At 38.2% G+C, this 24,105-nt stretch overlaps 1 protein-coding gene across 4 annotated transcripts in view; it reads left to right on the forward strand.

Moving 5' to 3' along the window:
* Positions 1-19,698, forward strand: part of tnpo1 (transportin 1) — a 122,941-nt gene extending 103,243 nt beyond the window's left edge. For 3 of the 4 annotated variants that reach the window (XM_048595394.1, XM_048595393.1, XM_048595391.1), the window contains exons 24-25: positions 7,041-7,179; positions 12,726-19,698. In XM_048595394.1, the coding sequence (XP_048451351.1) occupies positions 7,041-7,148 (108 nt within the window). In that variant the 3' untranslated portion in view covers positions 7,149-7,179; positions 12,726-19,698. The remainder of the gene's footprint in view (positions 1-7,040; positions 7,180-12,725) is intronic. The other variant, XM_048595392.1, reaches the window with a different exon arrangement.
* The last annotated feature ends 4,407 nt before the right edge of the window (positions 19,699-24,105 follow it).

Here is a 24,105-nt window from a genome sequence, read left to right on the forward strand (position 1 = left end):
CTTAGCCTGTGCAAACTTGAAGAGATTGTCTTCACAAACACCTTATTTCTGCTAATCCTGCTGTCAGGGGTGTTTTATCTCTATAATTTCTTCATTGAGCTAAAATACTGTGGGACCGTTGATTAATCAGACGGGCTTTCTCTGAGCGGTGAATGGTGCTAACTCTGGCAGGTGGCAGATGGCTCCCCCCACCAATTTTCCAAATGTCTTCGTCTTTTATACCCCTAATGACATCATCAAGTTCTAATAATATGATTGGTTTAAGTTTGTTAACACTAGCAGATTTAAATTCAGTTGGCTTTCTGCATCTAGGTACATGGTTTAAATTAATCAGCCAAATTCAAACTTGTTGTCTTGAAGAAATGCTGCTTTGTTGTCCTATATTTATAAACTGCACCTGCATTTGTAAACTTCCAAGCACAGACAAAGCACAAGCTCTGAAAGGGACCACGACACTTTATTTTTCCCCACGATCATTTTTACCAACAAATTCTAACTTCCTGCCTTCGAATTCATGAATACTCTACCCAACTTCGTAACACCACGCAAACTGATCTTACATCCTGATGTCCTGAACTAAGGTAGTCTCTAGCTTTTGTATAAAAAAACCACCTTAATTAACAGTATTACACCTCCACCTTTATCTAGCTTACTATTTTTCTTTAATGTCATATCACCAGTCAAAATTCAAGACCCATTCCGTGCCATCCAGAAGCCATGTATCTGTAATAGCTATCAAATTATGTTCATTAATTTCCATGAGCTTTACCAATTTGTTATGAATGCCATGTGCACTCAGATACAGACTCTTTAGATTTATCTTTTTGCAACAGATTTTTAATTAGACATAGAAGATAGGAGCAGAAGGTGGCCATTCAGCCCTTCAAGCCTGTTCCACCATTCATCCCAATCATGGCTGATCTTCCAACTCAGTAGTCTAATCCTGCTTTCTCCCCATAACCTTTGATCCCATTTGCCTCAAGTGTTACATCTAGCTGCCTCTTGAATCTATTCAATGTTTTGGCATTAACTACTTCCAGTGGTAGTGAATTCCGCAGGCTCACCACTCTTTGGGTGAGTAAATGTCTCCTCATCTCCATCCTAAATGGTCTACCCTGAATCCTCATACTGTGACCCCTGATTCTGAACATACCCGCCATTGGGAACATCTTCCCTACGTTACCCTGTCTAGTCCTGTTAGAATTTTATAAGTCTCTGAGATTCCGCCCCCTCATTTGTCTGAACTCCAGCAAAAACAATCCTAACCTAGTCAATGTCTCCTCCTATGTCAATCCCGCCATACTGGAATCAGCCTGATAAACCTTCGCTGTAACTACCTCGAGAGCAAGAGCATCCTTCCTCAGAAAAGGAGACGAAAACTGCGCACAATATTCTAGATGTGACTTCAAGGCCCTGTATAACTGCAACAACACAACCGTGCTCCTGTACTCAACCCCTCACAATGAATGTCAACATACTATTTGCCTTCTTTACCGCCTGTTGCACCGGCATGCTTACCTTCAGTGACTGGTGCACAAGGACACCCAGGTCCCTCTGCACACTCCCCTCTCCCAATTTACAGTCATTCAGGTAGTAATCTGCCTTCTTGCTTTAGCTTCCAAAGTGAATAACCTCACATTTATCCAAATTATAATGCACTTGTAATTGATTTGTCCACTCACCCAACCTGTCCAGGTCATGCTGAAGGATCTCTGCATCTTCGTCACAGTTCACCCTCCCACCAAACTTGGTATCCTCTGCAAACTCTGAGATGTTACATTTTGTTTCCTCATCCAAATCATTAATATATATTGTGAACAGATGGGGTCCGAGCACCAGTCCCTGTGGCACCCCACTAGTTACTACCTGCCAATTTGAAAAGGACCCATTAATTCCTACTCTTTGTTTCCTATCTGCCAACCAGTTATCTATCCATCTCAATACACGTGCCCCAATCCCTTGTGCTTTAATCTTGCACAATAATATCTTACACGGGACTTTGTCGAATGCTTTCTGAAAGTCCAAATATACTACATCGACTGACTCCCTCTTTGTCAACTCTTCTAGTTACATCTTCATAGAATTCCAACAGATTTATCAAGCATGATTTCCCCTTCATAAATCCATGCTGACTGTGTATGATCCTGCTACTGCTTTCTAAATGCTCCACTATAAAGTCTTTGATAATGAATTTGAGAATTTTCTCCACTACTGATGTTAGTCTTACTGGTCTATAATTCCTTGTTCTCTCTCTACCTCCCTTTTTGCATATTGGAGTGACATTAGCTACACCCCAATCTTCAGGGACTGTTCCAGCGTCAAATTGTTGGTGTATTCCTTTTTTTTTTTTTAAACCCTCTTTGTATCCCCCCGTCATTTGCGGAGCCTCATCTCCCATGTTGCCATCTTCTCTTGTCTTTAATCCTTGATGTACCACATCATTCCACATTGGCCCCTTGCCCCCACTATTTATTTCAAAAGTTTCCTTATTTCTCTAATTTCCCAGTTATGTGGCTTGCAGGAACACTACCCCAACATGGTTCTAGTGTTGACTGTCCTAATGGTATAGCCCCTACTTTTCACAGTACAGTGCCAGTGATTCACAAACTAAAACATATTTCTCCTACACAAGTCTTTCAGCTGTGTATTCATCTCGAATTTTATGCAACCTATGCCAGTTTTCTCACAGCTCAGGTAATAACCCAGACATTGTATTCTTTGATATTCTGCTTTAAATTTAGTGTCCAGCTCCTCTTACTCTGTGCAGATACTCTTGGCTAGTTCAGCCTATGGACCACGATCACTGAATGCTCCTCCTCCCACCACAGATTCTTCCATGAATACTGGCACCAGACAGATAACACAACATAACTGTCTGAACTCCTGCTCTTTGTTACAGAGAACAGTGTTAATCCCCCTCACTATATTCTTCCCTCCTCATACTAAACTCCTTATTACTCTGCCCACTTAAATGGCTTCCATGGACTGAATCAAAAGGTGCTATCCTAACTAGTATGACAGCCTCTCAATACAGAAAGAATGTAGGTATCTTTCCACCTCCCTGAAGCGTTGCCATTCAGGCTCCAACTCAAACTCTGTGCAGTTTTGGCTCAAACTTCACATTTTAACTGTTAGTGCAAATGTATTTACCTTGGAATAGAATGGAATCTAGGAATATCATCATGCTACAATTTTGACGCATCATCTATCCTGCCATCCTTATTGAGTTTTAATGAATTATTTAGTTATATGATTCGTTTATGTTATTTTTGGCAATTTACCATATTGTATACTGTTAAAACTTGTGAATAAAAAAGATTTAACCACTTAGCAGAGATATGTCAGTCACCTAGTGTCTTTTTCCATTGAAATACGAATTCCAATCCTGCTTCAATGAATTCAGCTCAGCACAAGAGAATTTTGAGTTGACAGTCTTTGAACAGATCCTGGTATTGAAGCAGGCCACTGAAAACTTCTGTGACTTTGCTTCTCTTCTGTCCTGCAAGTGAGACGGAGTATACCCCAGGCTGATAGTAGTGATGTTTTCTTTCATACATTTGTAGAATGTGGCCATCTTGAGCTGGGCCAGCATTTATTGTCCATTCCTAATTACCCTGCTACTGAGTGGCTTGCTGGGTCATTGTTCAAGAAGTGTGATGTGGATAAACCAGGGAACTATTGGCCAGTGAATCTAACATATGTGGTAGGAAAACATTTGGAAAAATTTCTGAGGGACAAAATTAGTCAAGGATAGTCAGCATAGCTTTGTCAGGTTGGAGATTATATCTAACAGGTTTGGTTGAGTTTTTCAAGGAGGTGACTAGATATTTGGATGAGAATAGTGTAGTAAATGTAGCCTGTGTAGACTTCACTGAGGCTTTTGACAAGGTCTTGACAAGGAGACAGGTCAAAAAGATAACCCATGGGATCAGGGCCATTTGACAAACTGGTTCTAAGAATGGCTTAGTGGCAGGAGGTAGAGGATGATTTTGTGACTGGCAGTCTGTGTCCAGTGGTGTGCCGCAGAGTTTGGTGCTGGATCACCTTCCTGTTTGTAGTGTATAATGATCGAGACGTGATGTGGGAGTTTTGATCAGCAAGTTCTGAGATGACGTGAAAATTGGAAAGCCTTTAGACTACAGGACAATAAAGGCTGGTTGGATGGACAGAACAATGGCAAATGGAATTTATTCGTGAAAAGTCACTTTGGAGGGGGGAGCAAACAAGGCAAAAGAATACATTATAAAATCATAGGACCCTAGGAACTACAAAGGATTAGAAGGGACCTTGGTATGCACCACTGATCCTTGAAAGCAATAAGACAGGAGGATAAAGCAGTTAGAATGCTTATGAGATACGTGCCTATATCAGTTGAGGCGTTGAATACAAAACCAGGAGGTTATGGTGGAGCTGTACAAGATGTTAGGTCACAGCTAGAATACTGTGTGCAATCCTCTTTGCATGTAGAGAGAATGTAGGCGAGAGTCACTAGGGGCAGCACGGTGGCTCAGTGGTTAGCACTGCTGCTTCACAGCGCCAGAAACCCAGGTTTGATTCCACCCTCTGGCGATTTAAACAAGGAGTCTGGAGGGCTAAAAGGAGTCATGAAAAGTCATTGGCTATTAGGATTAAGGAAAATCCCAAGGCTTTTTATACATATATAAAGAGTTGGAGGGTAGCCAGGCAGGGCGTTGGCCCACTCCAGGACAGGGAAGGGAATTTGTGTGGAGCCAGAGGAAATGGTTGAGGTATTAAATGAGTACTTCGTGTTAGTATTCACTATAGAGAAGGACTTGGTGGATGATGAGTCTGGGGAAGTGTGTGTAGATAGTTTGGGTCATGTTGAGATCAAAAGAGAGGAGGTATTGGGGTCTTGAAAAACATTAAGGTAGACAAGTCCCCAGGGCCTGATGGTACATACCCCAGAATACTGAGAGAGGCAAGGGAGGAAATTGCTGGGGCCTTGAGGGAAATCTTTGTATCTTCACTGGTAACAGGGTAGGTCCTAGAGGATTGGAGAATAGCCAATGTTGTTCCTTTGCTTAAGAAAGGTGGCAAGAATAATCCAGCTAATTACAGGCCGGTGAACCTTACGTCAGTGGTAGGGAAATTATTGGAGTGGATTCTTCGAGACAGGATTTACTCCCACCTGGAAATCAATGGGCGCATTAGGGAGAGGCAACATAGTTTTGTGAAGGGATGGTCGTGTCTCACTAACTAGGTTGAGTTTTTTGAGAAAGTGACGAAGGTGATCGATGAGGGTAAGGCAGTGGATGTTGTCTACATGGACTTCAGTAAGGCCTTTGACAAGATCCCTCATGGCAGGGTGATACAGAAGGTAAAGTTGCATGGGGTCAGAGGTGAGCTTGCGAGATGGATGCTTCGGTCTCTTCCCACAGTCCAAAGATGTGCAGGCGAGATGGATTGGCCATGCTAAATTGCATGTAGTATTCAGGGATGTAGGTGTGTTATAGGGGAATGGGTATGGATGGGACGCTCTGAGGGTTGGTGTGGACTTGTTGGGCTGAAGGGCCTGTTTCCACACTGTAGGGATTTTATGATTCTGCGATCTATGATATTGTCTGGACTGGGATGTTTCAGGTATGAAGAGAAACTAGATAGGTTGGGGTTGTTTTCCTTAAAGCAGAAAAGGCTGAGGGGAGTCCTGATTGAGAGGTAGAAAATTCAGGGGCATAGACAGAATAGATGGTAAGAAAGGAAGAGTAGGAGGTTTAAAGAGAATTAATAGACAATTTTTTTCCCCCAGAGGCTGGTAGGTATCAGGAACTCACTACCTGAAATGGTGGTAAAGTTGGAAAACATCACAACATTTAAGAAATATTTAGATGAATGCTCGAAACACCATGACTCATAAGGCTGCAGCGTCAATTACTGGAAAATGGAGCTAGAGTCGATAGGTGCTGGATGACCCGTGAAACATTAAGAGGCAACTATGTTGCAATGGTTCTGGAGTCACATGTGGCCAGACTGAGTAAGGATAGCAAATTTCACTCATTGAGTTGCATAAGTGAGCAACTGGTTTTGTATGACGATCGACAGTGTTTACATGGTCAACTTCAGGCTAGCGTTTAATTCCAGATTTTTGCTAAATTCAAATTTCTTCATCTGCCATCATGGGTGGAGTTTTAACCCACATCCCCAGAACATTAGTCTGAACATCTAGATTACCATGCGTTGGTATTACTGCTACATCACTGCTCCCTCATTATTGATGGAATAATGTCATTTTGCAACTTATTACTGTCAGGCATATTTGTAGTAAGTTCTGTTGCTTTGCATCTGAGGCCAGTTATTCCTTTTGTTGTTTCTGATGCTTAAATCAATGCTGGGTAATCTGTTTGGTTTTATTTGGTACAGCTATAGCTTTTACCTTGCTAGGTATTTCAGAGGACTGTAAGTGTACAGAAGTTGGAATCACATGTAGACCAGACTGATTTTCCTTCTTGAAAGAACATTAATGAGTCAGCTGGAGTTTTACAAACCGTGTCCGTAGTTTTCAGTCACTATTCCTGATGCCAGCTTTTTATTCTCCAGCTATAGTCATGGAATTTGATCTTGTGTCTCCAGTTGATTTAATAGAACCCTCTGGATGAGTCGTTCTATAAAATAAGTGCTATTTTACCATGTCAATTACATGTTGAAAATGAAAATGAAAACCATTATTTTGTAACTTCTGTAACCTGAAATAATTGGAATCTTCTTGGGAGAATAAGTGAAGCTATAGAAGACAGTTATGAAAAATAAAGCTCTATTGATTTGAGTTGTTACACTGGAAGAATAGATTATTTTTAGATTATTTTGAAGTTTAAGCTTATCACTGCAAGTATGTTTATGAAGTATTTTCTATAAACTTCTGACTTATGCTTTCTTTTAACTAGTACTTAGTAATTGTAGATTAGACAATTAAATTAGAATGGAATGCTCGTGAAAATTCTTGGTTTTACAGTGCACATTTCTGAAATTGATCATGCATATTTTAAACTTGTTAGCTCAAAACACATTTTTCTATTTAATTTCAGATCCTTCATGGTTTTAAAAATCAGATTGGGGATGAGAATTGGACCCGTTTTTCAGACCAGTTCCCACCTCCCTTGAAAGAACGCCTTGCAGCGTATTATGGAGTCTAGCTGTGTACGCTGTTGTCAACCCATACTCGTGGTAATTTCTAAAGTGCTTAGCTTCAACTGAGAGATGAGCTTCAATTCCCATGAGCGTGTTGTTTCCACTCTAACATTGACCAGCTTCGTTACTTTCTCACCTCAGCTGTTGCTGAGGTCGCATTCCACGCCTTTGAAATTGTCAAGTACAGAGATAACAATGAACCCAGCTGGTCTTTCATGGTCTACCCTTTGTAAATTTTAGGTAATTTAAAACTACGTGGCTTGTGCCATAGGAACATGGAAATTGGGACCAGGAGGAGGCCTTTTGGTTCTTCAAACATGTTCAGCCACTCAATAAAATTAAGCTGATCTGGTTGTGGTGTGAACTGCACTTCCCTGTATCTGCTTCTTGTTAGCTAACTAATCCGTTATGCAAGCCAATATGCTGCCCCCTATGCAATGTGCTGTTGTTTAGTAACATTGGGCGTAGCTCCTTACCCAGTGCTTTCTTTTGAATTCCGAGAACAGTATATCCACAGGACCCTCTTTGTCTACCGTACTTGATCCTTCCTCAATAACCTCTAATATGTTCATGAAAAATGATTTCCCTTTAACAAAACCATGTTGACTCTATTGATTTTCTAAGTATCTAGCTTTAACTTCCATAGTAAGGTATTCTAGCAATGTCCCTCTGGCAAATAGGCTAAATAGCCTATAGCTTCCTGCTTTCTGTGTCCCTCTTACTTGAATAAAGGCATTAAATATGTTATTTTCAAAACCACTGGCATCGTTCTAGAATCTAATGAATTTGGAAGATTATAACTAATACCTCAGCTACCTGTGCCACCACTTGTTTTCGTACTGTAGGATGTAGATCATTCTGTTCTATGGACATGATCTAATAGTTTTCTCAGCACCTTTTCCCTGGTGATTGGTTTTTAAGTTCATCCCTTCCTTTCACTTTTTAACTTTCAAGACGGATACAAAAAAATCTGTTAAACACCTCTATCGTTTCATAGAAAAAAATACCAAAGAGTGGCAGATGTTGGACATCAGAAACACAAACAGAAATTGCTGGGAAAATTCAGCAGGTCTTGCAGCATCTGTGGAGAGAAAGCAGCCACTCCATTCTGAAGATGTGTGACTGGACCTGAAATGTCAACTCCGGTTCTGTCTCCCCAAATGCTGCTAGATCTGCTGAGTTCTTCCAGCAATTTCTGTTTTTATCTCTCATTTCATTGTTTTCCATTACTAGTTCTGCAAACTCTCTCTCTAAAGAACTAACACTGGCTTTGGTTACACTTTTCATATTTGAATACTTGTAGAAACTCTTACCATCTGCTTGTGTATTAGTAGCTAGCTTTCTGTCATGCTTTACTTATTCCTTTTTGATTTTGGTTATTCTTTGCTGGTTCGTAAAATCTAACTAATTTTCTGACCTGTCACTAACCTTTACAGAATGATCCTTCAATTTGATAATATCCTTAGCTTCCTCATTTAGTCACAAGCAATGCATCCTTCTCTAAGAGTCTTTCTCACTGTGATAAATCTTTGCTGAAAATTATTAATTATCTAATTTAAAAGTCTGTCATTGCATCTTTATTGACCTATCAAAACTACAAATCTTAAATCATACCAAGTCCCATTTCTCATCTGAACATGCACTAACCTGTAGTGACTTCTGGTTAAGCAACATCCTCTTTTTCTAAAAATTCTGAGTGCTCCATGGCCTTTCACCACCCTAGCTCTGCACTGCCGTCTTGTCCCAGAATCCACTGAGATGTATCCCTGCTCTCAGAATTCTGATCTCATGACCATTTCTGATGTTGACTGTTCTGCCATTAACAATCAGGCTTTAATTGTCAGAATCTTAAACTCTGGAATTCCTTCCATAAACTTCTCTACTACCCCACCTCCATGTTTCTTCCTTTAGCACACTCTGTAGAATCGTAGAATGTTTGCAACATGGAAATAACTATCTGGCCTATAAGTTCCTGCAAGAACATTTGTGGTTAGCCATACTCTGCTACCCTTTCCCTGTAATAGGAACATAGATGTAGCCATTGATCTCAGACTTTGCCCCCTAGTTCTAGAAAGTCCAGCTAGTGGAAATAGTTACTCTGTCTTTTCCTATTAATATCTTGAAGACTTCAATTGAGTCACCCCTTAATCTTCTAAATTCTGGAGAAAACAGACCTAATCTGTATAGTCTCTCCTCCATTTAATCCCTGAAGTCCAGGTACTCCCTCCAAAACTAATATATTCTTTAAGGTGTAATGCCTAGATCTGTTCACAGTACTCCAAGTGAGCTGTAACAGGGTTTTGTAAAGCTACAGCATATGTGGTGTGACCTTATACTTCAGTCCTTTAGATATAAAGACCAGCATTCCATTAGCCACATTGATTATTTTCTGCACCTGTTTGTGGCATTTTAAAGATCTGCACCTCAGCCCCAAGTCTGTTTGAACGCCAACTGTATTTAACTTCATACCATCTAAAAGAAACTACCCTGATTTATCCTTTTTTGGTCCAAAACAGCTAACTTCACACTTGCTTACATTGAACTCCATTTGCTACAATTTTGCCCAGTCCTTCAATATCCCTTTATAATTTTATGTTATCATCTACACTGTCTACAGTGCTGCCTAACTTTGTCAGCAGCAAATTTGGATATATGACTTTCTATACAAATTTCTATCCAAATCATTAATAAATATTGTGATTACTTGAGGCACTAACGCAGATCCTTGTGGGACATTCTGCACATTTTGAGTACCTACCTGTTAGTTTTTCCTTTTCTCGTATTCTCCAACTCCCTTTTTGAAAACCACAGTTGAGTCAGTCCTTTACCACACTTTCAGGTTCTGACTTTCATGTCACTTCTGATTATCTTCGCAGTGACTTTTAATCTTTGTCAACCTTTCTGCCAATAGATTTTTTTCCCCTGTTCTTTTTTGGATCCTTTGTTATTTGTTGACGCAAAGTTGAAGTTGCTGGCTAGGCCTGCATATGTTACCCATCCTTAATAATGAAAAGATGATGGTGAGCTGCTTTCTTGAACCATTGCAGTCCTTAGGATGCAAATACACCTACAGTGCTGAAAGGGGGTTGCAAGATTCTGGCCCAGCAACAGTAAAGAATTAGCAGTTATGCTTCTAAGTCAGGGTGGTATGTTGCCTGGAAGGGAGCTTCCAGTGGATGATGTTCCAATGCATCTGCTCCCTTTGTTCTCCTGGGTGGTTGAGATTGAATGTTTGGAAAATGTTGAGGAGCCTGGGTGAGTTGCTGCTCTGCATTTTTAGATGATGCACACTTAGCACTGTAGCTATGATGAAGAGAGTGAATGTTTAAGGATTTGGTGCCAATCAATTAGACTTTTGTCCAGAATGGTGTCAAGCTTATTTAATGTTATAGCTGCACTCATCCAGGCAAGTGGGGAGTATACCATTGCACTTCTGATGCTTGCCTTGCATATAGTGGACAAGCTTTGAGGAGTCAAGAAGTGACTTATTTGATATGCATTTCCTGGCCTCTGACCGGCTCTTGTTGTCACATATTTATATGGATTATCCAATTCCATTTCTGGTCAGTTATAAACCCCAGGATTAATAGTTGGGAGCAGCACTACGATAACAGAACATTAGTGGGATATGGTAGGTTCTGTCTTGTTTAAGATGGCCATTGCCTGACACTTGTGAGCATGAATATTGGCAGGATATTGCCCAGGTCTTGCTGCATTTGAACATGGATTGCTTCAGTACTTGAGTTGTGAGTAGTGCTGAACATTGTACAGCCATTGGTAAGCATCCCCACTTCTGACCTTATGATGGAGGGAAGGCCATTGATGAGGCAGCTGAAGATCGTTGGGCCTAGGACACCACCCTGAGGAACTCATTCAGTGGTGATGTTGGACTGAGGCAAATGACCTCCGACAATCACAACCATCTTCCTATGTGCTCATGTATTTGAACACTACCTTTCAACTTTTTCTGAAGGAGAACAACCCAGCTGTCTCAAATTATGCATACTAGTGACTTAATTCTTGATAGCATTTACACAATTTTTTCCCCACTCTAAAGCCTTCAACCTTCCTAAGTCCCAGGCCAGATTTAGGGACAGTACACTTGGTAAGATAGAATCAGTGTTTTATAAGGGTTGATCATAAATTTCTTGCTTTTCTCCAACCCTCTGTACAAAGCCTAGGATTGGTCATGCCTAATCAACCATATTTTAACCCTGTCCAGCCATCTCTAACCATTTGTACAACTGTATTCCCAGGTGTCTTTATCTGCACCCCTTTTAGAATTATGTCCTTTACTTTATACTGATTTTCATTCTTCCTACCAAGTAAATGATTGTGCTTTTAAATTTAGTCTACATTTCTTGGAAGTCTATCACTATTCTCAGTTTTACTGTTCTTTGAAGTTTTGTCATGTGCAAATTTTGAAATTATGCTCTGTGTACCCATCTAGGCGATTGTAAAATATCAAGAAAAACAAGGATTCTAATGGGGACCCCTAGCCCTCTTCCCTTTGTGAAAGAATAAGTCCACAAATCTCTTTCCTGGGTCTCCACCAAATCTGTACACATACTATCACAGTCCCTTTCAAATTTTGAGCTTCGACTTTGCTTTCAAACCTATTTTATCAAACACCTTGTAAGTTTCTTCATGAAGGTTAATCAAAACTGTTAAAGATGAATCATGCTTATTTAATATATACTGGCTTCCTTTAACTAATCTACTTTTTTTCAAACACTTCATTCTGCCCCATGTTATTATTTCCAGAGCTTTCCTGCCTCCAAGGTTAAACATGTTTACTTGTTTGGTATATGCTTTGACTTTTTTGAACATAAGTGTAATATTTACAGTTCTGCAATCCTCTGGCACTTGTCCCCTATCTAAGGAGTATTGTGAGAATATGGCCAGTATCTCCATATTTTCTATCCTTATTTCCCTCTGTATTCTCACCTGCATACCACCTGGTCCTAGTGATTTAGCTTTTAAGCACATCTTTTCTATGACCCCCTTTTTTTAAATCAATTTCAATCCATTTGGTATGTCAGTTACCTCCTTTCAGTATTTGTTTTTTCATTTCTGTCCTGAACTTTCTGTCTTCAGCGTTCATGTTCTTGCCCCATCATGAGAACGTACCAAGCCTCTATCTGAACAATTGCCTCTTTAAGGGCATCTGTTTTTCAATTGCAGTTTTCCCTGTGAATCTTTGCTTCCAATTTACCCAGAACAAATCTGTTTTCAACAACTGAAATTAGCCCTTCTCTATTTGTGTCTTTCTAGTAGATTTTTTTTCTTGTCTTGTTCAAGCGAATGATCCTGTGATTACTTCCATAAATGCTTGCCTTTTGATATTGATCCACATGACTCACTTCATTCTCTGGAACTAAATCCAACAAATCTCCTTCTTTATTGAGCTAGAAACTAATGATCTCTTCTGCGTCTCAGCCTTGTAAGGATTAAAGTCTACCTCTGGCCCTGATGTTGTCTGATGTAGCTTGGTGAAATTTATTTGGTAACACACCTGTGAAGTGCCTTGCGGTTGTTTTATTTTGGTCAAACATGTAAAACAGGTTTTTTTGTCTCTACAGGTCTTTCAAGCTGGGAAGTCCATAGGGAGACTCTGCACCCAGGGAAAACGTTACCCTTTACGGGGGGGGAAGGGTAAACCAGTGGGGCATATAGTACAATCCCAACCCTACTGGGACGGGTGGGAGGGAGGTGTTTAGCCGTCGCACTGTTCAGTCGACATTGGGGAAAGTTGAACCCTGAAGTCTTTTTCGATGGACATTTGTCTCTTCTTTTTAGAGCTTTACACCAGAAGAGAAGAAACAAAGGAAGACATCTGACCCAAAAACAACATGTTTCTGACAAAGGGATAATGCAACTAATGCAGGAATATAGGCTTCAAAAGTGGGTTTAAGTGCAGAGAGAAAATCATAATCATTAGGTTAAAAGTTGGCAGCCAGAGACATGGGGGTTTTACATACAGACTAAGGCTGAAGGTAAGAATTAAGAAACACTCGGGGATTAATAGGCATTTGCATGAATTTAGGAGAGCTACAAAAATGACAATGTTAGTGCAATTCTAAAGTGCAGCTTGTTTCCAAATTTAATAGTAAACACCTAAGTAAAATCATAGACATTAAAATGTAAGTTTCTGATGAAGTAATAATATCAGTCAAAATGAATGGCTAATGATTGGTAACAAGGCTAAATGGCTCGAGAAACCCTAAATAGCTTATATTTTCACTGAGTGGTACGTGCATATCAGTTAAAGTTTGACATATCTTTAGTTTTGCATTTAAAACACAAGATAGTATAAGTATTTGGGTTGTAATGCCAGTGTTCAGATTCTTTTTCTAAACGAAGAACTACAGTAAATCTTTGTAATGTACATGTTCGATTTAAGGTACAGGCATGTATTTGGTTCACTGTGGTTAACAGTAAGGTTGCTTTGTTTAGTGGGGCATTGGTCTAGCATGTGTGCATCATAGAGAGTGGAAATGGTAAGGTTTCTTTCCCACTAGAATTTTTTTTTAGTATTGCAGCTCAACATATTACTAAGTAGACTTTGTGTAAAATACCCCAGGGTTTTTCATATAGGATTTTAATTTCTGTTAAGGTTATTCATAGGTATAACAGTTTGTAAGGATTTGAACTATCTTTAGGATCCAATAGGGTTAAGATTGTTATTGTATTGTGTGTAACCTGCACAAAGTGGAAAGCTGAAATCTCCATGCAAATCTGTTGCCTCTGTGCTGTCAATGTGATGTGCTTTCTGCATGGTTATATGCTATTGAAATTAATAGAACCTCCAGAGATAAAAGAATTATGTAGTAGGACAATTGAGGGCTGCATAATTAGATGGCATGTAAGGACAATTGTACACGTGTTAAGAGACAGGTTTGCTTTATTTAGTGTTTTTAATCTGACTTGATTGGTAATATTTTTGTTCAAAGCATGATCTCGTGAGATGCTTATTGTCCTGTACTGAGTCTTAAACAGGATAGATCAAAAATTCAATCTGGAATATATGGTTTAAAAAAAATTGGCACATTGGTGGCCCTTTGTGCCATAAAAGCTGCAGGAGTACAAAATGAAATGGATCCGTTTTCTTTAATTTGTTCCACTTTATGTTGCTTTCTATACTCCTTTGTGTAAATAAATCCTTTTACATTAAATTCTGCCCCTTCCCCGTAATGTGTATTTTGTTGTAAATCTTTTTATTTTTATTAGTATGTACTGTGAATGTGGAAAACAAAAGCTGGTACACGACCTTTGTTATGCGTGAGTCTTTTATAATACATTGACTGCCTGATAATTATCCCATGATGGTCAGATTTTTTTCAGATGGGACATAACCTCCCCCAGGGAAACAGCAACTCTGCTGGTCAGAGTGTGGAGCGCAGCACAACTTTGGAGGCTGCAAGGCTAGAGTAAAAGATAACAAATAATTTTAAGTACTTTAAAAGCCATGACAGCTTTTGTATTTCTAAGTTTCCCTACATTACATATTTTGCTACACAAAAAAAAGGGAGAAAAGGCTGAATGTTTGGCTGATTTTTGCTGCTTGCTTTTAAAGTTGAGGTGAATGAAATAATTAATGCACTGAAAAAGACGGGCTTTGTGTGCGTGTGCATGACTGAAATTGTGGCATGAAATTCGGTGGCTATGGTTCGCTTTGCAACACTTTTTTGATTTTTTTTTTAAATTTGCATGACAGTGCAGTTTATACATTCCTTAATTTTGCACAGCTTGGCAAGTGTGATTAGACAGGAGCTTGTTATTTAGTTTTTCCTAATAATTGCATATTACATACGAACCATTTAATAGGACCTTTATTTCGTAAAAAGCTTATCAGCTTGCATGGTCTTTTTCAATATGTGCAACATTCATATACTTTCATGCAAAATACCTTCTTTAATTGCTAATACACAGATGATTAGAAAATAAACAGTTTGCTCAGGTTTTTAGAAAACAAGTCCATGGCTGCTTAAAGAAGTTACCAGTATTTGTATTGTGAAGAGAAATGTATTTGCATGTTCTCCATAGGTTTAAACCAAAAAAATTTCTGTGCTCAGTACCTGCAGTTGATTCCAAAATGTGCTTAATGTGCTTCTGATCTAAAAGGGCATTTTCTTCAAGTCCGATACTGCCTAACCAGGAATACAATATTTCAGACTAAGTTCTTTTTCACTTTGAAAATGACTAACAAAATTCCCTCGGTCATCTGGATTTAAATCCCTACAATATTCAGGTGTAAAGAATAAAAGTTACAGTATTACTGCTGGTTGGACAGAATTATAAATGCACTTCCCTGGGTTGGAGGGCTTTTTAGGAAAGGAGAATGGGTGAAGATTATATTCTTCTGTAAAACAAAATAGAAAGTTCGCATGAAGAAGTTTCTTGAGTTTAGTTTTAGGGTTTCTAGTTCATCATTTGCTGAAGAAAACACTAATTTTACAATAATTTACTTAAAGTTCAGAGTAGCTTTATTACTGTAATATTAATTGTACTTGCTAAAATAAAGTGCTAAATAGTTCACTTAACGACCTCCCTTTTATCCCTATTTTCAGTTTTATTATATTTCTACTCCACTTACCCTATTCTACGTTTTTTAGTAAAAACATTGCTTTTACGTCTCTTTCCCACCATCTACTTTAGAAATTGGAGAAGCATTTAAAAGTCAATTCCAAAGACTTAAAGTATAGAAATGTGAAGTTACCAAGTCAGTCTTGAATATTACATTGTTAGTAACCCACCAGCAGCAGGATGAATTCTCATCCAGGAATGTGCTTTGATGAGAGAAACCGTCCTTTATATCCTTGGGTTAAAATCATGTTGGTAGAAATTTTGCTTGGATGGCCAAGCGAAATGCTCAGTTGTTATCTTTTTACATCTAGTAAATCTTCTAGCAGTGTTCAGGTTTAAATTGCTATAAATTTATCAAATCTATATGCAGTATTTTAAAGTCTGATAGTAGTGTAGTTTGTTAGGGTTAGGCCTAACCCAGAAGTGGGATAATGTGGGCGTGGAATTCTAGTCGTTTGATTTGATTTAGTCCCAAAAATTAATAATAATTCCTTTATTAATGTTATCCATTTCTCCATCAAATAACTTTGAATGGGCAGACTCAACAGTCTGAAGTTTGATTATTTATTTTGTAAAGTCCCATTTGATCTTGATCTGCATAAATGTACACCACAATATTGTATTTACATAACTGATTCTAAACTGTAAAACTATAATTGCTTCCACTGCATTCACTGTAATGTTTGTGTGGAATAATCCAAGGTTCAGTGTTCCAAAGAAAAGTAACAGTAACTCCTCATGGCCGGTGTCTTCATTTTCAGTTTGCATGTTTGTTTTTATTGACTTAAAAATTCAGTGTTGCTAATGTATACAGTTTTCGTGTGAAAATTTACATAATTGGGATTTTGGCTCATTTTGGTGGACATAGCAAATTCTGATAATTTTCCTGCAGTCTCCAGTCTAATACACAATTTCCTTGAAAAGCCATGAAGTTCACTTGAGTAAACAGGCAGTTTGCCAGCAGTGCATTGCCTGAGTTAATCTAAATAATTTTCGATTACTTAAACAAGAAGTATTCAATATTAAATATGGCTCTTTGCTCTGAAATTAGATTGTTTTAAACTCTCATAACACTTGTCCTGTTGCACTTGGTTGAGTATACATTCTACCAGTGCCTCCTAGTGAAACACAACCAGCTGTTTCATCACAACCTAGTTTTCTGACGTGTTAATGTGCGCAGATCATTACAATTGTTGTGCTATTTGGAAATCCAGCTTTGATAATGCAGCGTTTAAAAACAGCTGTGGATTAATATTATTGCAATTTAACAACACATTTTATTTAACTTTGAGCAACATGGAATGTTGTTAACTATTTGGAAAATATTGCAACTACAAATGGCAGAATTTTAATCTGCTATTCCAATCAGGTTAAATGGAATCATAAAAAGGTTCATTGCAGTGAAATTTAATTCAGTTAAGTGAGAGATTCATTTAAATAGGCTTTATAAACTCAGTAAAATCCATGTTATAAATTTAAAATATTTTCAAAGAAATGTATGTAACAAGTAATGGAGACTGTCAATGTGTAAGTATACTTTTTTAAAACAACTTGCAATTAACATTAGCCTGATTTTAATCTAGAAAATGGAGCATTCATTAATTCCCCTTTCTTAGATCTTATCTGGCTGGTTTTCAATCAATTGATGAGATTCCTGGAATGCTTAAAAACTGAAAATGAGGAACCTGAATTATCTTTAAATTTGCATGCATGGTGCATTGCAGATGCATAATTTATTGAATGATCCTTGCATCCTATTCAAACCCAAAGGTTAGATTCAAGGTTTACTTACATTCATATTGCTGAGGATGTAGAAAGGAACAGATATGCATTGTCAAAAATTTTGCCCATGCCCCCCACATCAAAAAGTAACGAACCTGAATATCAATACTACTAAGTTTTTGCACAATTAAATGCATCATGGGATATACAGAGCATTTTAGTTATTCATTGTGTAAATGTACCTTTATGGTTTTGGATGTTGGGAGAATGTTGATGGAGTCATGAGAATTAGTCTCATCACATTCCAGTGTTTTCTGCCTTTTTGGCATGCTCAAGCACGGCTTGATTTGTCTGTTCCTCACACTGAATGGAGTGCTGTTAGTGTGCTGTCTTTGCAGAAATGGCCGCTGCTACTATTGTAGCTTTTCTACTTGAATATTTTTATGTTGTAGAGATCTCAGGTCAGCATTTACTGTTTTTATATCTGCCTTTTACCTTCCCTTCCTGTTTGAGCTTCCCTCTTTCGAAGGGTTCTAACAGTGCATTATTTAGCAATTGTAGCTACTTCAGGTTATTCACCACTGAATTTATTCATGTTTCTTTGTTGCCATAGTCAAACAGATATGGCCTGAAATAAAATTTCATGTGGATGTTCTCTCAGACATGTTCCACATGATCAGTTCTGCTCTTTAAGAGTGGAAGAGTGCAGAAGCTTCTATCTTGATTATCTACTAAGTAGAAGTCCGCAGTGATAGACCATTATAGATTTTTTTCTTGTTTAAAAACTGCATATAGATTTAGTTTTAATTTGCAGCTTTAGCATTGAACATTTGTTTGTCAATATTTCACGATCAGGATAATCATAATTAGGGCCTATGTGAAATGATACTTGTCCACCCTTTTTGGATAACCTGTCGTTTATTCGAGTGAAATGTGATGATGGTCATAAAATACAAAACAAATATTTGCCCTAATATTTTAAAATATTTATTAAAGTGGCATCTCCCAAATTTTTAAATACAAATAGTGTTAGCTTGATGGCATTTCATGACTCTAGTCCTGTGGGGAAAAGTAAAATACTAACAGCCTGAGATAACAGTGGCTTGCTGGAGTTTCAGTGGTCACGTTTTGTGTCCTGGGGTAATTGGCTATTGACAGGCTTGTAGCTTGGCTACTTGTGGAACTATGGAAGGTATCTGCATTTATGCATGGGTTTTTCTCTGACTTAATGACCAAAGGATTCTTTAAAAGGAGCTTCACATGAGTAATGTGGTGTTAGAATTTACCCTTCAAAACCTCTCCTGCAACCTGTCAAGCTGTATGAACATAAGCAACATTTCTTGGAAGTATGCTTCTATGTAGACTTGACAAAACTTCATTTTAAATAGAAACATGGTTTTAATTTTTGATAAGCTGCTGAATTTTGAAGAAAGTTTTTGGGGCCACCAAATATTTTGGATCATGCAGAGAATATATATTGTATTGATCTTATATGTAGTAATTTTTGTATTGATAAATGTTAGTTTGTATCTTGTAGTGAACTAGTAGATATTAATGTTAACCACTGCTAGGAAATGTATGTTCAAAATAAATCATTTAAGGATAATGATGGAATTCGAGTTTTTTTTCCTCAAACACTCTAAAATGAAAAATACTGTGAAATTTGATTTTAATTTTAGAAAAATGTGTTTGTCTATCGTCTCTATACTCCCTATCAACCTACCCACCCACCCAAATATTCACCACTACCATCACAAAAGAAAAAAAGTCCTGTCCTTTAGTAGATAGACGAACTGTATAAATGCACTATAGTCGCGCATTGTGATCAGCTCCTGACTATTATGTAAATTAACTTGCAGCATTGAAATTGGTATCCAAAAGGAAAAGGACATAAATTCTGCTCAGTCCTTTTGACAGCTTGATGGAAATGGGAAAATAGGCTCAGTAGGCTGAAAAATACATAATTGTTATTCCTAACTCAGCAGATGTTCATTGGGCAAACAGACTACCATGTAAAGCAAGAATATCTCCTCTGAATTGTGATCTTCTTAATCAAGAATGTTTGGGTGGTTATAAAATGTTTCTTCCCTTTCCAGTTCATTATAGTTTAAATCACAACAGTGCACAGACTGTGACAACTTGGGTATAGAAGTAACAAAATGTTGAGATGAATATTGGAAATGCTGTGTTTTGAAATGTGATTGAAATTCATAATTTGCAATTAAAATGTTTTTGGATTTCTAATGACATCGTTTAATCATGCATTAATTTATAAATCAGTGTCTTCCTATTAATTTCTGTGAAAAATCTTTATTTCAGATAATTTCTGTACAATTCTTTACATTCATACATTCTCACATGTTCACAGTCCTTCTTCAATATATCTTGGACTTGCCTTGCATACGGCTTTCATAGAATCCCTACAGTGTGGAAACAGGCCCTTCGGCCCAACAAGTCCACACCAACCCTTGGAGTATCCCACCCAGACCCATTCCCATGTAGCCCACCTAATCTACAGACCCCTGAACACTATGGGCAATTTAGCTTAGTCAATCCACTTAACCTGCGCATCTTTGGTCTGTGGGAGGAAACCGGAGTGCCCGGAGGAAACCCACACAGACACAGGGAGAATGGGCTTTCCTTAAGAATATGTGTTGCCTTGTTGTGATAATAGGTATTCTGGCTCCTTCCTAGTTTACTGTGTTTTGATATTAAACTTTTTTTTTTGACAGTTCTCTCTGCCTTCTCTCCATACATCCTTTAATACCTAACTTCTTTATATATTCTGTTTCAAATGCTTCAATTATCTTTGTGGCCTACTGAAACAGTATGTTCCCTTTTCATCCAACATATTGTGAATTGCTTTTCAGTGGCTTAGCTTAAATTATAAAATTGTTACTTTCTAGTTTCCAATCCTAGAGGAATAGTTCTAGATTTTAGACTTCAATCAGACTATCCTCCCAACAGTTTATCTGAGGATTAAATGACATTGACAGGGTTCCACAATCTCATGTCATGCTGTGAAGCAATAGGGATGTTTAGGCCCAAACTTCCCAAAGTTTCAATCACATGGATTTTCTTTGGCCTATATCCAAATCTCTCAATTAGTTTTAATTACCATAATGTATAACTTAATTGACTAATGTAATTACCAGGATTGTTGAAGGTGAACTATATTGATATTTTCTTGTGATTCCTATGTAATAGCTCAGTCTCTCTGGTTCGTGAGCCACTGCTGAGGATCTTGTGGCACTGTTTGAATAAGAGCAACAAACTCTCCTGGTAACCAACCTAATATCTTCACCTCAGTTAATCAGCACCATTTGGTTAGCTGGCCACTCATCTGCAAGTTGTGGAACCTTGATGTATACAATTGCTTTTTCTAAGTAGGTGGCTGTATGTCGAAGGTAATTTGATTTGTATCATGTGTTTACAGCAAAGTTTCTATATTCAGGATAAGTTTGTTTTCTTTTTTAATCCTAAAAGTTGTAATTCTGTTTTAGATTACATATTTCTTCTGCCATTTTAGTGTCTTTTTTGATGCAGCCCCTATTGGCTTTCCTGTTTCTCTTTCTAAAATCCTACAGCTTGATATTATGTATTTCTTCATGTTATAACCAGATCTTTATGCTTGATATCACACATACCACATACTTCCTCCATTTTTATCCTGTAATGGCTACACCATCAGCTCTGTTGCATGTTTTCTGTGGATCTGCATGCAGCTCCCCTCCCTGATTGATTGCTGCTTGTTGAGTTAGTTACCTAATTATTTACCATTTAAGTGAATTTGTGGAAAATCTCCTGTTTTTCATTCTTTCTAAGGAGTGTTGGTGAATGAAAATGAGAGCACTTTCCAATCCTACGGCCACTTCCGAAGGATAAGGGCGGCAGATCCATGGGAACCCCACAACCTGCAAGTTGCCCTCCAAACCACTCCATCTTGACTTTTAAATATATTGCTGTTCATTCCGTGTCATTGAGTCAAAATTCTGGAAATCCCTCCCTAATGGCATTGAGTCTACGAACAACACACAGACTGCTGCAGTTCAAAAAGGCAGCTCTTTTCCACTTTCTCAAGGGCAACTAGGGATGAGCAATAAATGCTGGCCCAGCTAGGGACACCCTGGTCCAATTAGTGAATAAAAGAAAACTTGTTGCACTGTTTTAAAGTTTACCATTTGCTTCTACTTTTCTGCAACTATCCCTCTACCTTTGCAAATGTATGTTGAGATATGCTAATCATTAACAATGGTGCTGTCTATTAGCACTTTTTATGAGTCAATCCTCGTCTTGGATGAAGTACGGATCTCATGCAGACTGCACACAAATTGCTTGGTGCTTCAAGTAATCAACTTAGTAAGCCGATATAACTATTAAAATTGTACTGCATGTTATCCAGCAACTGTAACTAGTTCCAATGTCTGATGTCTTTAGGCAGTTGTGTAAAATTACCAGTATGTAGTAATCGTGCAGTTTCATCTAAGAATACCAATTTTCTAACCATTATTAGAGGAAATCTTTCCTGAGCAGTGACCCGGGTAATACGAAGGATGAGCTTGTTGAGCAAGACGAAGGAATCATCTGAATGAAAGTTGATATATATGGTATCTACTTCCTGAGAAGAAGGAACCTAATGCTTTAATATCAAGGAAGAGGTGAGGTAGTGATTTAGGGAAGGTATTCCACAGATGAAGGTACGGTAGTAGAAGGAAATAGGAGGTGCACAAAGATACAAGTTAGATGAACTCTTAAAATCAAAAGTCTCAAATTTGTCTATCTCCTTTAACAACCACAAGGCTTTTGAAATTGTTTGACAGCCACCAGAATACATCTGAATTGGAGTCGCTCATAGGAAGTGTAGTAGCCAATATGTATCAGAAGCCTCCACATATTGCGAAGTAAATTTTTTTGTGATGTTAACTGAGGGATAAATATTGGCCAGAACTCCAAACTCCAATTAAGTGCCATGGAATCTTTACATTTAGACAGAGTCTTTGTTTGTAATATCTCATCCTGAAGATGGTGTAGCATTGCCTTAATATTGCATTTGAGTGTCAGCATTAATTTTTGTCCTAATGTTCTGGACGAGGGCTTGATCTCTCAAACCCGGGCTACCAACTTGTCTGAATGCTAACATAGCTGACATACAATTGACTAGGTTTAGAGAGGTTATGGCAGAATGGAGAAGTGAGCACAGATTTGACCAGGGGAATTAAAAAATGAAATTAGAGCCAGTATTTGGAATGTGACTGAAATGCATGTTCAAGTTTAATTTGTGTTTGCTGATACTGGTTGGAAGGCAATTCAGGGATTCTGTTTTATATCAACTGTTCAGGACTGGAATTTCTAAAGGGCTGCAACATTTTTTGAGAGTTTAAAGATATGTGTACAGATATGTCCAACAGGAATTGCATTTTTAATTAGGTAGGTTTTGTTTTATATATTGGAATCTTGCTGTTTTGGAGTGTCATGAGCAATATTCCCTCTCAACTGCATGGCCAGGCAGTTGCTCTGATGTTCCACATACTGCCAATGCATTGATTCCTACTCTGAAAGCTGCTTATAATTAGTGAACCTTGTTCAATGCAAGCCTGCGTTAGTTGCTTAATCATAAGTAGCCCAATCAGTTGTTTAAGCAAGATTGCTAGTTCTGAAGAATTGGTTATCAGTAATAAGTGACTGATATTTTCAATGTTTAGTAGATAATCATTCTTTTCACATTTTAAGTTTAATTAAAATGGCATAAAATGTTTTGAAGTAACTAGTACTGTGTTCCCTTGTCTTGCACCTTGCAACTTGAGAACATAGAACATAGAACAGTACAGCACGGTTCAGGCCCTTTGGCCCATGATGTTGTGCCGACCTATTATTCTATCCACTTACAATAGACCTTGGCAGTACTGAATTCCTTTCCCCGCTTTTCTAATCAAGAAGCAGATCATTTATATCTTCCTGCAGTTTAAAGCTTTCTGCCTCACTTAACAGGACAGCCAATTTTTGCATCTTCGCCAAGGTCTTTGTCAAGTCTCCTGAATTTGAGTGTTAAATCATTTATATGAGCTGCAAAAAGTAAGGAGCTGAGTACTGAGCCCTGGAACATCCCACTGACTTTAGAAGACTTTGTTTTTTTTAAATCAAGCTGTTCAGAGATGTTATTACACTCACCTGGAACAGTGGGACTTGAATCTAGGCCTCCCAGTCCAGGGATAGGGACACTACTGCTGCACCACAAGAGGGCCCTCAAGAACCCATTGATTTTCTTTCTTATTTTTCTTCCTTATTTTTCAATATATACATGCAAAGCCCATTATGGGCAATGCAAACCATAACCAAAGGTGAAGGGAATTATGAAAAAAGTTTGCTTTATCTGTTTCACTCAGGAGTGTTATCACACACAAGTCTTTTTGTTTTTAAATTAACCTATTTTTCCTAATCAACCTGTTTAAAGATGTTGTTACACACCTCTGGAGCAAGTGGGACTTGAACCCAGGTGTCTCAAGAGGTGGGGATACTACCACTGTACCACAAGAGGGCCTTAGGACCCTACTGATAGCAGTCTCTTAGGAGCAAAAACACCTGTCTGCCAGGTCCTCTTTCCATTAATACAATTTTTGATCTATTTTGCCATTCACCATTTTCCTTGATTTTTAC

The sequence above is a fragment of the Rhincodon typus genome, chromosome 3 (assembly GCF_021869965.1).
Source record: "Rhincodon typus isolate 14 chromosome 3, sRhiTyp1.1, whole genome shotgun sequence".
Lineage (NCBI taxonomy): Eukaryota > Metazoa > Chordata > Chondrichthyes > Orectolobiformes > Rhincodontidae > Rhincodon > Rhincodon typus.